The following is a 12,677-nucleotide window of genomic DNA, read 5'->3' on the forward strand; positions in this document are numbered from 1 at the left end:
ACTCCTGTACTCAATACTCTGACCAATAAAGGAAAGCATACCAAACGCCTTCTTCACTATCCTATCTACCTGCAACTCCTCTTTCAAGGAGCTATGAACCTGCACTCCAAGGTCTCTTTGTTCAGTAGCACTCCCTAGGACCTTACCATTAAGTGTATAAGTCCTGATAAGATTTGCTTTACCAAAATGCAGCACCTCACATTTATCTGAATTAAGCTCCATCTGCCACTTCTCAGCCCATTGGCCCATCTGGTCCAGATCCTGTTGTAATCTGAGGTAACCCTCTTCGCTGTCCACTACACTTCCAATTTTCGTGTCATCTGCAAACTTACTAACTCTACCTCTTGTGCTTATATCCAAATCATTTATGTAAATGACAAAAAGTAAAGGACCCAGCACCGATCCTTGTGGCACTCCACTGGTCACAGGCCTTCAGTCTGAAAAACAACCCTCCACCAGCACCACCCTCTGTCTTTTAGCTTTGAGCCATAATGTTGATAAATGTGACGTTATTCACTTTGGTAGCAAAACAGGAAAGCATATTATATGAACGGCTATAAATTGAGATGGGGAAATATACAAGATCTCATGTACTGATCACTGAAGGTAAACATGCAGATGCAGCAGGCAGTAAAGGTGGCAGATGGTCTATTGTGTTTGATAGTGACAGGGTTAGTTCAGGTGTCTTGTTGCAATTGTACAGGGCCTCAGTGAGATCACATCCTGAACAGTGTGCACAGTTTTGGTCTCCTTTTCTGAGGAAGCATGTTCTTGCTATAAAGGGAATGCAACTAAGGTCTATCGGACTGATTTCTGGGATGGTAGGAATGACAGACAAGGAAGAGGATTATATTCACTGGAATTCAGAAGAATAAGGGGCATCCCATTGAAATCCACAAAATTTGAGCAGGACTGACAGGGGAGATGTAGGAAGGACATTCCCAATGGCAGGGGAATTCAGAACCAGGGTGCCAGTCTAAAGATTCGGGGTAAATCATTTAGGTCCGAGATTAGATTAGATTACTTACAGTGTGGAAACAGGCCCTTCGGCCCAACAAGTCCACACTGACCCGCCGAAGCGCATCCCACCCATACCCCTACATTTGCCCCTTACCTAACACTACGGGCAATTTAGCATGGCCAATTCACCTGACCCGCACATCTTTGAACTGTGGGGAAACTGGAGCACCCAGAGGAAACCCACGCAGACACGGGGAGAACGTGCAAACTCCATGAGAAGGTGCAGAGAGTGGTGAGCCTGTGGAATTCATTGTCACAAAAAGCAAAACATTGTATGATTTCAAGGAGGAGTTGGACATAGCACTTGGACTAATGGGATCAAAGGATATGCAGGAAAAAGCTATTGAGCTGGATGATCAACCAGGCTTGAAGTGCTGAACCACCTATTTTCTATGGTTATAGAAGTACAAGGCAGCAAATGCAAGAAAGCATCACACCTGCAAGTTCCCCTCTAAGTCAAACCATCATAGCTTAAAACTATAGTGTAATTCCTCCACTGTCGCTGAGTCAAAATCCTGGAACACCCTTCCTTACAGCACTATTGGTATCTCAACTCTAGTTGTCCAAGAAGTCAACCTATTCTCACTCTTTCAAGATGATGCAAGAATCGGCAAATCCCAAATGCAATGAACGCTTTTGTTTTAAAAATGAGTAAACAAATGGTCAATACTCAATATGTAGGCAGACGTGGCAATTAGTCAGGGTCTGCAGTGATCAATAACTTCAGAGGAGGGGAGAAACATACCTTTTTATTCGTTACATTGTTTGCTGCAGAAGTGGAATTTACTATTGGTGACGATGCTGAAGCCATAATTTATCCAGGTTCTTAGCGGAATCAAAGTCGACTGCAATAAAAACACACCAGTTAGCAATGACAACACATCCCAGAACCCAAACATTAAATCAACTGTGTTTAGGTTACTACAGTGAGAGGTCTTCAATGTATTTTGGTCAAGTCTATTTATGTATTGTTTGATATTTGTTATATATAGGTTAGAAATGAAGTAACTCTTCATCTGTGAAACTATGCATCAACATTATTTTATATGCTTAATTCACAATCTATATCAGAGTTTTCAATGGGGTAGATACAGTACATCAACTATGTAAGATACAGTCACAACAAAAAGAAATTGCAGGCTTCAAAATATATTGCATTGCTGAGAGGAAACCAAGGCCAGACATTACTGGACAGAAAGGAGGAGGAATCATTGCTCCTGATCCTCTCTACACACTAGCAGTGGGATAGCTCCTCAGTAAATTCTACTCACTTGTGTTAATTATATCAATTGAGGTTAAGTATATACAGGTGTAAAGCATCAACTGGATGGATAATTAAACACACACACTTTGCCCCTTTAAGGGACTGTGATTAATTTTGTTTTATAGGTTTTCAAAGAGTATAAAGAGACACTTAACAATAAGGGTGTGAATCGACTGGGAGCGATACATCTGAAATGATTCACTCTGTGAATAAATTTATACCAAGCAAAGACTGGCACTGGTTTCTTCCTCACCAGCTGCCTTCCACAAATATAACATTGTGTTCTCAATCATAGTCAATGCATCATTAGAGAACACAAAAAAAAGTGTCTTTACCTTCAAAACCGGACCAACTGAATTATTGTTTTACCCTTTTCTGATGGTTACTCAAACAAAAACTGACTGCATGTGCAGAACTAAGTGAAATGATATGAAAAAATAATTGTTTACAAATCAAATATCTTCAATCTAGAGTACTTGAGGACACCTGACCATTTAGGCAACTGAATCATAGTAAAAACTGACCTTCTGGCTTAGACAAGGTTTGGAAAAGGAGCCACTGTCATATCTGTACCATCTATGTTTTGAAGATTAGTTATATCTAACTGCTTGAAAGAGATACAGGAAACTATATCCACGCTCTCTATCCTAATAGGTCATTTAGACTTGAACTGTGAAACACTGGAGGTCACAAATAAAGTAAGTGCTCCAATTTACTTTCTGATATCAAAACCTGAGATACCACGTTATTGATATGGTGAGACAGGATTCACTCCTGAGACAACAGTGCCAAATAGAGCTTTAAACAGACCAGAGTGTGCAAAAATGCAAACACAACCACTGTAGCAAGAAAGAAATCAAAGCACAAACAGGACAAAACTACATGCTCCTGTCAACCATACAGAGAGTCTCATTTAACATTGCGGTTGCATTCCTGAGAATCACTGCTTTAAGGGAAACAACATTCTAGTGAATTGTGAGTTCCCACAGGAATCAATGCTGAAGCCAGAGTTGCATTCATTTGGTCACTTTCTTGTCCAGAATAACCAATGTACAAACTGAAATGCTGTACTGTACATTGCAAACTGAAATTACCTACAAAATTATTAAGAATTATCGTATAAATTCACATCATCTGCAACATTTTGCTAAAGATTGCTGGACAGACCATTATTCAACTGTAAGTGACCATACATTTCTTTTGAGGACTATTTGGGACTATAAATATTCAATAGTTGGACTGCTATTTTTTGTTAATGACGAAACCTACTGTAAGTTGTTTCTTTCTTGAATCATAGTCAACCAGGCAAAGTGATCATCTTGGTGGTTGAATCAGGATCTTCTACAGTTACACATTTGGGACAGCTTGTGGATCAATAGGACACAATCAGTGACATATTTTGAGTTAAGTTATGAGACTTGATTCATTTTTGTAGCAGTTAATACCATCATTCATCGTCCTGTTCAATTTAACTACATTCTTGGTTTCGGTCATCCTCAGTGAAAATTTGCATTGCCTCTTTCATGAGTTCTAAAGTTCTCGATAGGCATTTTGTTGACAAAGCATAAAGGAATATAGAGGGTAAATGCAGGTAAGATACTTCTCCAAGTTGGAGTAAAAATAAAGAGGATGACATTTAGGACAGAGATTAGGGGAACGAGAGGGTGACAAAACTTTAGAATGTTCTCTCCCCAGAGGGCTATGGTAGCTCAGTCTTTGAGTATATGTAAAGTAGAGGTGGATAAATGTTTGATTTGCAATGGTACAAGGGTAAAAGATACTGAAGTGTTCCATCAGCTATGATCTAAATAAACAGTGCTGCAGACTCAACGGGCTGAATGACTTACTCCTGTTATGTTCCTAATGCTTGACAAGTTTGGATTTCAGTATGGTTGTCCTCTTCAGCTCATTGACATTTTAGTTGCATGAAGTTTTCATTGGAAATTTCCTCTGCACCATGTCAGCATCATCCACTTCAAAGTCAACATCCCTTGTTCAGGCTCTGATTTCTCACCGAATCTTAAGGACATCATAAGATTCTCCATGGCCACTGATACCATTCAGATATGACAATATTTAATTCCATTTGGATGCTACTACCATGCCAACATTCTCTAATTAATGGCACATTGTCCTGACCTGTTGCCTTGATGAATCAAGAGAAGATACAGTGTCAATGATTAGCCTTGAACACTGCTTTGACTCCATGATCCAAAGGTTTTATCAATGAAGGCATGTTGGGTAGAAGGCAAATCACCTTCACATTTGTAGACACTTCAAGGCCAATAAAACTAAAAGGACAATTGCCCAAGAGGAACAAAATCTTAATAGGTGAGATTTTCTCTGTTATTTATGGTTGGAGGGAATATTATGCCAAACAGCAAAACCATTCTTTAAAAGATGCCAGGTATGTGTTCCGAGAATAATCCCATAACAGCAATGGTATTGTAGATTGGTACACCATGAAAAGTGTGGATTTTAATCTCCTACAGCATTTGGACGAAACAGAATACTCAGGTGAACGGAGGCAACTTTAAACCATGGCAGCATCCTGTCTTCCTTCTCTATAGCATATGATTCCAATAAAGCCCTGTAACTCATTTTAGTAAGGAGCCACTTTCTTCAATGACTCTGTGACCTGATGACACAGTAACACAGGATGTCAAACAAAAATACAAAAGGTAAGTCTAAGAAATGAGCCTTTAAAAAGATCATGTTAAATCGGACAATAGGAGTACCACCTTTACATGGACATCTAGTTTTCAAGTATTCGAGAAATAAACACTTTTTTTAATTCTCCTGTTGAAACCATCCACTAGTCCAACTGTTCAAAGCTTTTTTTTTGCCAGTAACTCAGTTGCTACAAATTAAAACCATGCTCCTTACCTTCCTATACAAAATATTTTCATACACCTTAAATTCATCAAAAAAAATTGAGATTATACTTCATGTTGAATGCTGGAGAGCATGCTGAAGGAGATAAACAAAAAACATCCGTCCTGGTCGTATCCAGCTCAATACCTAAAAGCTCGGATCTGAAAACTGGTTTTTGAATTTTCCAACACAATACATTAAATAACCTGGGGAGTTCCCAGTCAAAACATAAGAATGTTACTTCATTTGAAAAGATTCCTCAGATTCCTCAAATGGCCATATGCAAAGTCATTCCGTACAGTTTATTATACTATTTTTAAAATGTTCTACAGTTCTGCACAATATGAACAAAATAACATAATAGTTGTTATGACCTCATAATTCCCAAAGAGCTTGTGAGGAAATGAATTCCATATGAAACATGCATTGTTGTAATAATGCAAACTCAAGTAGCTAATTTGTACAGTAAAAGTCCCACAAACAACATACAAAATTAGATAGATTTTAGATAAATGATTTAAGAATCTACTAATTCTTTTTGAGGGAAAAATGTTGGCCACAGGACACAAGGAGAGCTCAATGCTTTTAGTAGTGTCATGTGACGCTTAGCATCAACCTCAAAAGATCGATGGCCCTCAACTTAAGTGCCATATTTCTGATGAAAGGTTACGACTTTTCAGCACTCCCTCAGTGCAGCACCGAAGAGTCAGTGAGGTGGCCTGCTGATATCCCTGAAAACAGTAAACTCAAGATCTTCGATCTTCCATGCCAAGAGTAACATCATATTTTTTTTTTCTCTCTCCTAGACCATACACATCTGAAAAGAAAGACTTGGTGAAAGTTTCGCTCATGGCCCAGCGGGTATAATGACGTGGTGCTGAACCATACAAATTAAGGAGGTTCAAAGACTCCATCTCTGGTTTATGGTTAATTAACTGAATTTAGCACGATAATTGGCCTCCGATCACAACCATACTCTCCATCCTTGACTGCTATTCAGCAAAACACATACATCTGTCAATGCGTGGTGAGGCCTGGAACACAAGGTCCTAAAGGTTCCGGCTCACTGCCCAGGTTTGCACGTAAATGAACAGCTGCAGAGTCCGCAGTTGCCTGTGCAAGTGTGAATCTACAGGTTTAGGATAATAGTGTTGTGGAGAATTACTTTTTTATTTGAAATTAGATCTAAATCATCACAAAGGCAAGTGCACATTTGACGTGTGATCTGGGTGCTGTAAAATTAGAGAAAAGTTTAAATAGTTTGCTGTTCAATATTTCAAACCTCACTGGAAAAATTAAATCAAAAGATCTTGGTGAAGTAAATAGTCTGGGTTTGTCACTTAGCCAACTGGAATCTTAACACACTGTTCTGGCACTAAAATGCATTTTGAGTGACAAATGGTTCTTTGTTCTAGTCTTTGTATAAATGCAGGAGCACATCTCTAAAGAATTTTTCTTATGTCCTTTTTCAAAAAAAGGTAACATAATTTACAACTAGGAGAAACAGTTTTCATGCCATGATCTTGAACTTTGCTTCCTAAATAAAATCCTGCAGCGTTCACTTTTCTGCAAGCAAACAAGGAAGCTAACTTATCTTCGTTTACTGTCTGAGGGTAGGGCAAGGTCTGCTCTAAGGACCAAGCCAATACCAGCCTCCAGGAAATGCCTGGACCCACTCAACCAAATCCTTTATTCCCTCCAATTTTCTCTCCCTTGGCCAGATATCATGGGTGTAACTTAAACCAGCAACCGGTCATAAGACTAGCATTTAAACTGTGCCACAACCACTTTGCACATTGATCCTTATTATTCTAAAGAATGCCCTGTCACAAAATTCTGAACTATACTACAATCCAAAAGCAACTGAAGAGAATAAGTTGAAATAATTGTGAATAATACCTCTGGATAGCTAGGAGGCAATAGCAACAATCAAAGAAGAAGTGGGTAAACCTTGGAAGTATACACCCATTTCTAGCCAAGGTATTAAATTGGATCTTCTCAGTAAAAGTCCAAGCCAATTTTAAAATCCTGAGGAATGCTTGTTGGACTAAGCAGAACCAATACACAAATTCCATGCATTTTGTTACACACTGATGGCATGAACACAACACTCGTTCTTTTAAAAACAAATCTACCAATAGCAAAGGAATTAATTAGACAGTCACACCCAACAGACGCATAATTTAAAGTTGCTGGTCAAAAGAATACAACAAAACTTTGAAGTGAACTATTTCTCTAAATAGCATCATTTAAGTTTTTTTTAACCACTCAGTTGTTCAGAACCACGCTAGTAAAATCATGACTATAAAAGATTGTGCTGCACAATGACAGCCCAGCAAGATTTGATCATAAATCCTCTCACAAATTGTTTATTTGTTTCAAGTAGAGCTGAATCACTGTATGATTCAAAGTCATGCTGGCTTTAATGTAGTAAGATTATCTTCTTGAAATGCAATTTCACCATATAATCAATCTGCTGTTACTCTAATGATCACTGCCTGCTGTACAATTCTAACAATGCAAAAAATTTCACACCAACTTGCTGGTAGAACATCTATTTCTGAACATACAGTATCCAGCATCAATCCTCTTCGACACAAGTAAGTTTCTCCAGAAAGATCTTTACACTCAAAAATGGTTTCTCTCTTAAGCAAGTGCATTATAGTCTACAACAATTTAAATTCCCAGCTACCAGCCAATCAAATAAATCTAGAATTTTATTTGAAAAATTTTAGTAAGAGAGATCATGAAACCACGAGATTACTGTACAACCCTTTTTCATTCACTCATGTCCTTCAGTTGCCTTAGGAGGTCTGTTTTTTGTAAATGACCCCAGCCCCACAGCAATAAATTCTTAACTGACTTTTGTAACAGTAGTGTAAACTGCAGTTATACCTAATCACTACAAAAAATAATAAAACCAAAGTAAACCCTCTGCCATTCACCGAGACACACAGTAAAGACACACCCTGACCCTCCAAAGTCCTCCTTAATAACATTTTATTCTATCTGAGGAGTTGGGAATGCCTGACACTCTCACTCCCAAAATACTACCATCCAACAACAGCTCAGGCTCTATTAGTACAGGGTGGACAGTCCACATGTGATGATACAGTGTACATACAGTCAAGCTAAGCAGTCTGGAAGTCCTCAACAATGACTTCTCATAACATCAGAGCTGAAAACGTGTTGCTGGAAAAGCACAGCAGGTGAGGCAGCATCCAAGGAATAGGAAATTCGACATTTCGGGCATAAGCCCTTCATCAGGAATGAGAAAAGTGGGTCGAGCAGGCTAAGATAAAAAGGTAGAGAGGCGGGACGATGGAGATGCGATAAGTGGAAGGAGGTCAAGGTGAGGGTGATAGGCCGGAGTGGTCAGGAAGAAGATTACAGGTTAGGAAGGCGGTGCTGAGTTTGAGGGATCCGACTGAGACAAGGTGGGGGGAGGGGAAATGAGGAAACGTTCCGCAACATTTCAGAGAACACCTCTGGGACACCCGGACCAACCAACCCAACCACCCCATGGCTCAACGCTTCAACTCCCCCTTCCACTCCGCCAAGGACATGCAGGTCTTTGGACTCCTCCATCGCCAGACCATAACAACACGACGGTTGGAGGAAGAGCGCCTCATCTTCCGCCTGGAAACCCTCCAACCACAAGGGATGAACTCAGATTTCTCCAGTTTCCTCATTTCCCCTCCCCCCACCTTGTCTCAGTCGAATCCCTCGAACTCAGCACCGCCTTCCTAACCTGCAATCTTCTTCCTGACCTCTCCGCCCCCACCCCACTCCGGCCTATCACCCTCACCTTGACCTCCTTCCACCTATCACATCTCCATCGCCCCTCCCCCAAGTCCCTCCTCCCTACCTTTTATCTTAGCCTGCTAGACACACTTTCCTCATTCCTGATGTAGGGCTTATGCCCGAAACATCGAATTTCCTGTTCCTTGGATGATGCCTGACCTGCTGCGCTTTTCCAGCAACACATTTTCAGCTCTGATCTCCAGCATCTGCTGACCTCACTTTCTCCTCTCATAACATCAGGTCAAACACAGGCCAGAAAACTTCTTGCTTGTTACCTCACACCATTGGCAATTAACTGACAAACCAGTACTCCTCCATGTTGACTACCTTTTGGAAGAAGCACTGAGCACTCTTGTTGAGTGACATAAATGCTTATTATTAAAGAACATAATAACTAAGAGCACAAGGAGGAATTCAGCCCCTCAAGCCTGCTCTGCCATTTGATATGATCATGGCTGATCTCAACTCGGCTTCAACTCCACTTTCCTGCTCACTCTCCATAACCCTTCAATCCGTTAATAATTAAAAATCTGTCCATCTCCGCCTCAAATTTAAAGTTCCATCATCTACTCCATTCTGGGTAGTGAATTCCACAACGTCCTTGAAAGTGAAGTGGCAGGTAGATAGAATAGTGAAGGTGGCATTTGGTATGCTTTCCTTTATTGGTCAGAGTATTGAGTATAGGAGTTGAGAGGTCATGTTGTGGCTGTACAGGACATTGGTTAGGCCACTGTTGGAATACTGAGTGCAATTCTGGTTTCCTTCCTATCGGAAGGATGTTATGAAACTTGAAAGGGTTCAGAAAAGATTTACAAGGATGTTGCCAGGGCTGGAGGATTTGAGCAATAGGGAGACGTTGAACAGGCTGAGGCTGTTTTCCCTGGAGCTTCAGAGGCTGAGGGGTGACCTTCTAGAGCTTTATAAAATCATGAGGGGCATGGATAAGCTATTTCCCTGTGGTGGGGGATTCCAGAACTCGAGGGCCTAGGTTGAGGGTGAGAGGGCAAATATATAAAAGAGACCTAAGGGCAACTTTTTCACGTAAAGAGTGGTGCATGTATGGAATGGTCTGCCAGAGGAAGTGGAGGAGGCTGGAACAATTGCAACATTTAAAAGGCATCTTTTAAAGGGTTTGGAGGGATATGGGCCAGATGCTGGCAGGTGATACTCAAGTGGGTCAGGATATCTGGTTGGCATGGACGAGTTGGATTGAAGGGTCTGTTTCCATGCTGTACATTTTTATGACTTTATGACTCAAATTTCTCCTCAATCCCATTTTGAACCTGCTACCCCTTAGCCTAAAACTGTGACCTCTGCTTCTAGGTTGCCCCACAAGAGGAAATATCCTTTCTGCGTACTTTGTCAACAACCTTTAACATCTTATATACCTCAACTAGATCTCTCATTCGACAAAACATCAGAAGTTACAGGCCTAAACAGTTCAATCTCTCTTCATAAGACACACTCCTTATCTCTGAAATCAATATAGTGAACACCCTCTAAACTGCCTCTGATGCAACCGCAAACATCTCGAGTAAAGGGAAGAAAAGTTTACGCAATACCCCAAGAACGGTCTCACAGATACTTCATACGTTTGCAGCAACTGACACATGGTGGATCAGTGGTTAGCACTGCCGCCACACAGCGCTAGGGACCCAGGTTCGATTCCAGCCTCAGGCAACCGTCTGTGTAGAGTTTGCACATTCTCCCAGTGTCTGCGTGGGCTTCCTCCCACAGTCCAAAGATGTGCAGGTTAGGTGAATTGGCCATGCTAAATTGCCTATCGTGTTAGATGCATTGGTTAGAGATAAATGTAGGGAAATGGTGCTGGGTGGGTTGCTCTTCGGAGGGTCGGTGTGGACTTGTTGGGCCGAAGGGCCTGTTTCCACACTGAAGGGAATCTAATCTAATCAAAACCAAACTATATTTGCAGTAATTGCTATTCTATTCCTTTCCCAATAAATGCCACATTTCAATTTACGTTCCTTAATATCTGTTCCATCTGCACACTAGTTTTCTGCAATTCATGCATAAGGGCACCCAGATCCCTCGGCACCTAGGCACTCTGAAGTTCCTCCCCATTAGATAGTAGGTTGCCTTTCTATTCCTAACACCAACATCACATTTATCCACATTTGATTTCATCTGCCAAATTTTGGCCCATTCACCGAACTGATTCATATCTATTTGCATATTTGTTGTTTCTTCATTACAACTTATTTTCCCACCTATTTTAATGTCATCTCTAAATTTGACAATAATGCTCTGTCACTTCAATATATTAATATATATTGTAAATAGTTGGGGCCCGATGACAGAATGCATGAGTTAAATCTTGCCAACCAGAGAAATTCTAAGTGGCATGATTATCACCAAATTGGTCAAGTCACAAAGGATGAATGCCAGGCTGGGCAGTTCTGAATAAACATCTGGCCAAATCCAGTCAGGCTGATATACTCCAAAATTTGACTTAGGGTAGAAAAATCCAAATTAGCCTCTATTTTCACTTCTGTTGATACTGTAGGATAACACCAAATAGTATGTTCCAAATAAACCACTTTCACTTCGGGAAATTCACTTTAACCAGATTCATGGCTCTGCATAACCAATCGAACAATTCAGTCAAATGATCTAAATGTTTGGTGGAACATAACTAAGTCATCAATGTAAACCACACAGTTATGTAGTCCCTCACTAACTTTAATGGTTTAATGACTAACCAGTATCGGGCTATTCTCATTTCAAACTATATGATTTTGAATTGATAAAGTTTAGCAGTACTATAAAAGCTGATATTTCTCTGCCTCTATCAATGCAACATACCAATATACTTTTTAGCAAGTTGATTTTGGTCATACATTATGCGTGCCCAATTATCACAATGCGACCCTCCAATTTCAGAACATAATAGGAATCTAATTTTTGTTATCAAACTGACTCATGGGTGCAGTACCAACTGAGTCTGTACTGACTTGAGTTTGGAAGAATGAGAGGGGATCTTACTGACACATTAAGATTCTGACAGGTTTGGACAGACTGGATGCAAGAATAATGTTTCCCCTGGCCAGGGGGTCCAGAAAAAGTGGACATAGTCAGCTGTTTTAAAATTCCTTTAATCCGAGGATGGTTAGCTTGTGGAACACTACCACAGAAGGCTAAATGAAAGCCAAGTCACTGAATACATTTAATAAACAGATACATTTAGCCTTTAGAAATCTAATGTAGCGTGGTGTTGAGATAGATCTGCCATGGTCATACCAAATGGCAGAATGGTTCAATGGCCAAATGGACTACTTATGCTCAGACATTCTATGCCTCTCTGCTTCTTTGTAACCTCATTAATGTTGCAATAAACAGCACACAATCTTTGAAAACCATCTAGTTTCACCACCATCACAATTGCTGACCTCAAACCATGATGAGTCAGTTGTTAACATCTTTGTCCACCATGAACTTAACCTCCTTCTCAAACTAATTTCTCTGGATTGAAGGTACGAGGATTTTGTTTCACAGGTAATACTAACCCTTACATTAATATCACAGTCAAAGACATGCCTTCTGGTCTATTCACACAAAGGGATACAGATTCATAAAAGCATCTGCAAGTCACTTCGATATTTTATAGAACAGAACATTTCAGCGTAGTACAGGCCCTTTGGCGTTCGATGTTGCGCTGACCAGTCATACTAATCTGAAGCCCATCTAATGTACACTA

General features: G+C 40.3%; 1 protein-coding gene across 2 annotated transcripts in view; it reads right to left on the minus strand.

Moving 5' to 3' along the window:
* The window catches only part of mtm1 (myotubularin 1), a 157,875-nt gene that overhangs the window by 116,006 nt on the left and 29,192 nt on the right, over positions 1-12,677 (minus strand). For both annotated transcript variants that reach the window (XM_060832423.1, XM_060832424.1), the window contains one exon: positions 1,766-1,865. In XM_060832423.1, coding sequence (XP_060688406.1) covers positions 1,766-1,831 — 66 coding nt within the window. In that variant the 5' untranslated portion in view covers positions 1,832-1,865. The remainder of the gene's footprint in view (positions 1-1,765; positions 1,866-12,677) is intronic.

This window comes from Hemiscyllium ocellatum, chromosome 11, assembly GCF_020745735.1.
Source record: "Hemiscyllium ocellatum isolate sHemOce1 chromosome 11, sHemOce1.pat.X.cur, whole genome shotgun sequence".
In the NCBI taxonomy this organism is placed as follows: Eukaryota; Metazoa; Chordata; class Chondrichthyes; order Orectolobiformes; family Hemiscylliidae; genus Hemiscyllium; species Hemiscyllium ocellatum.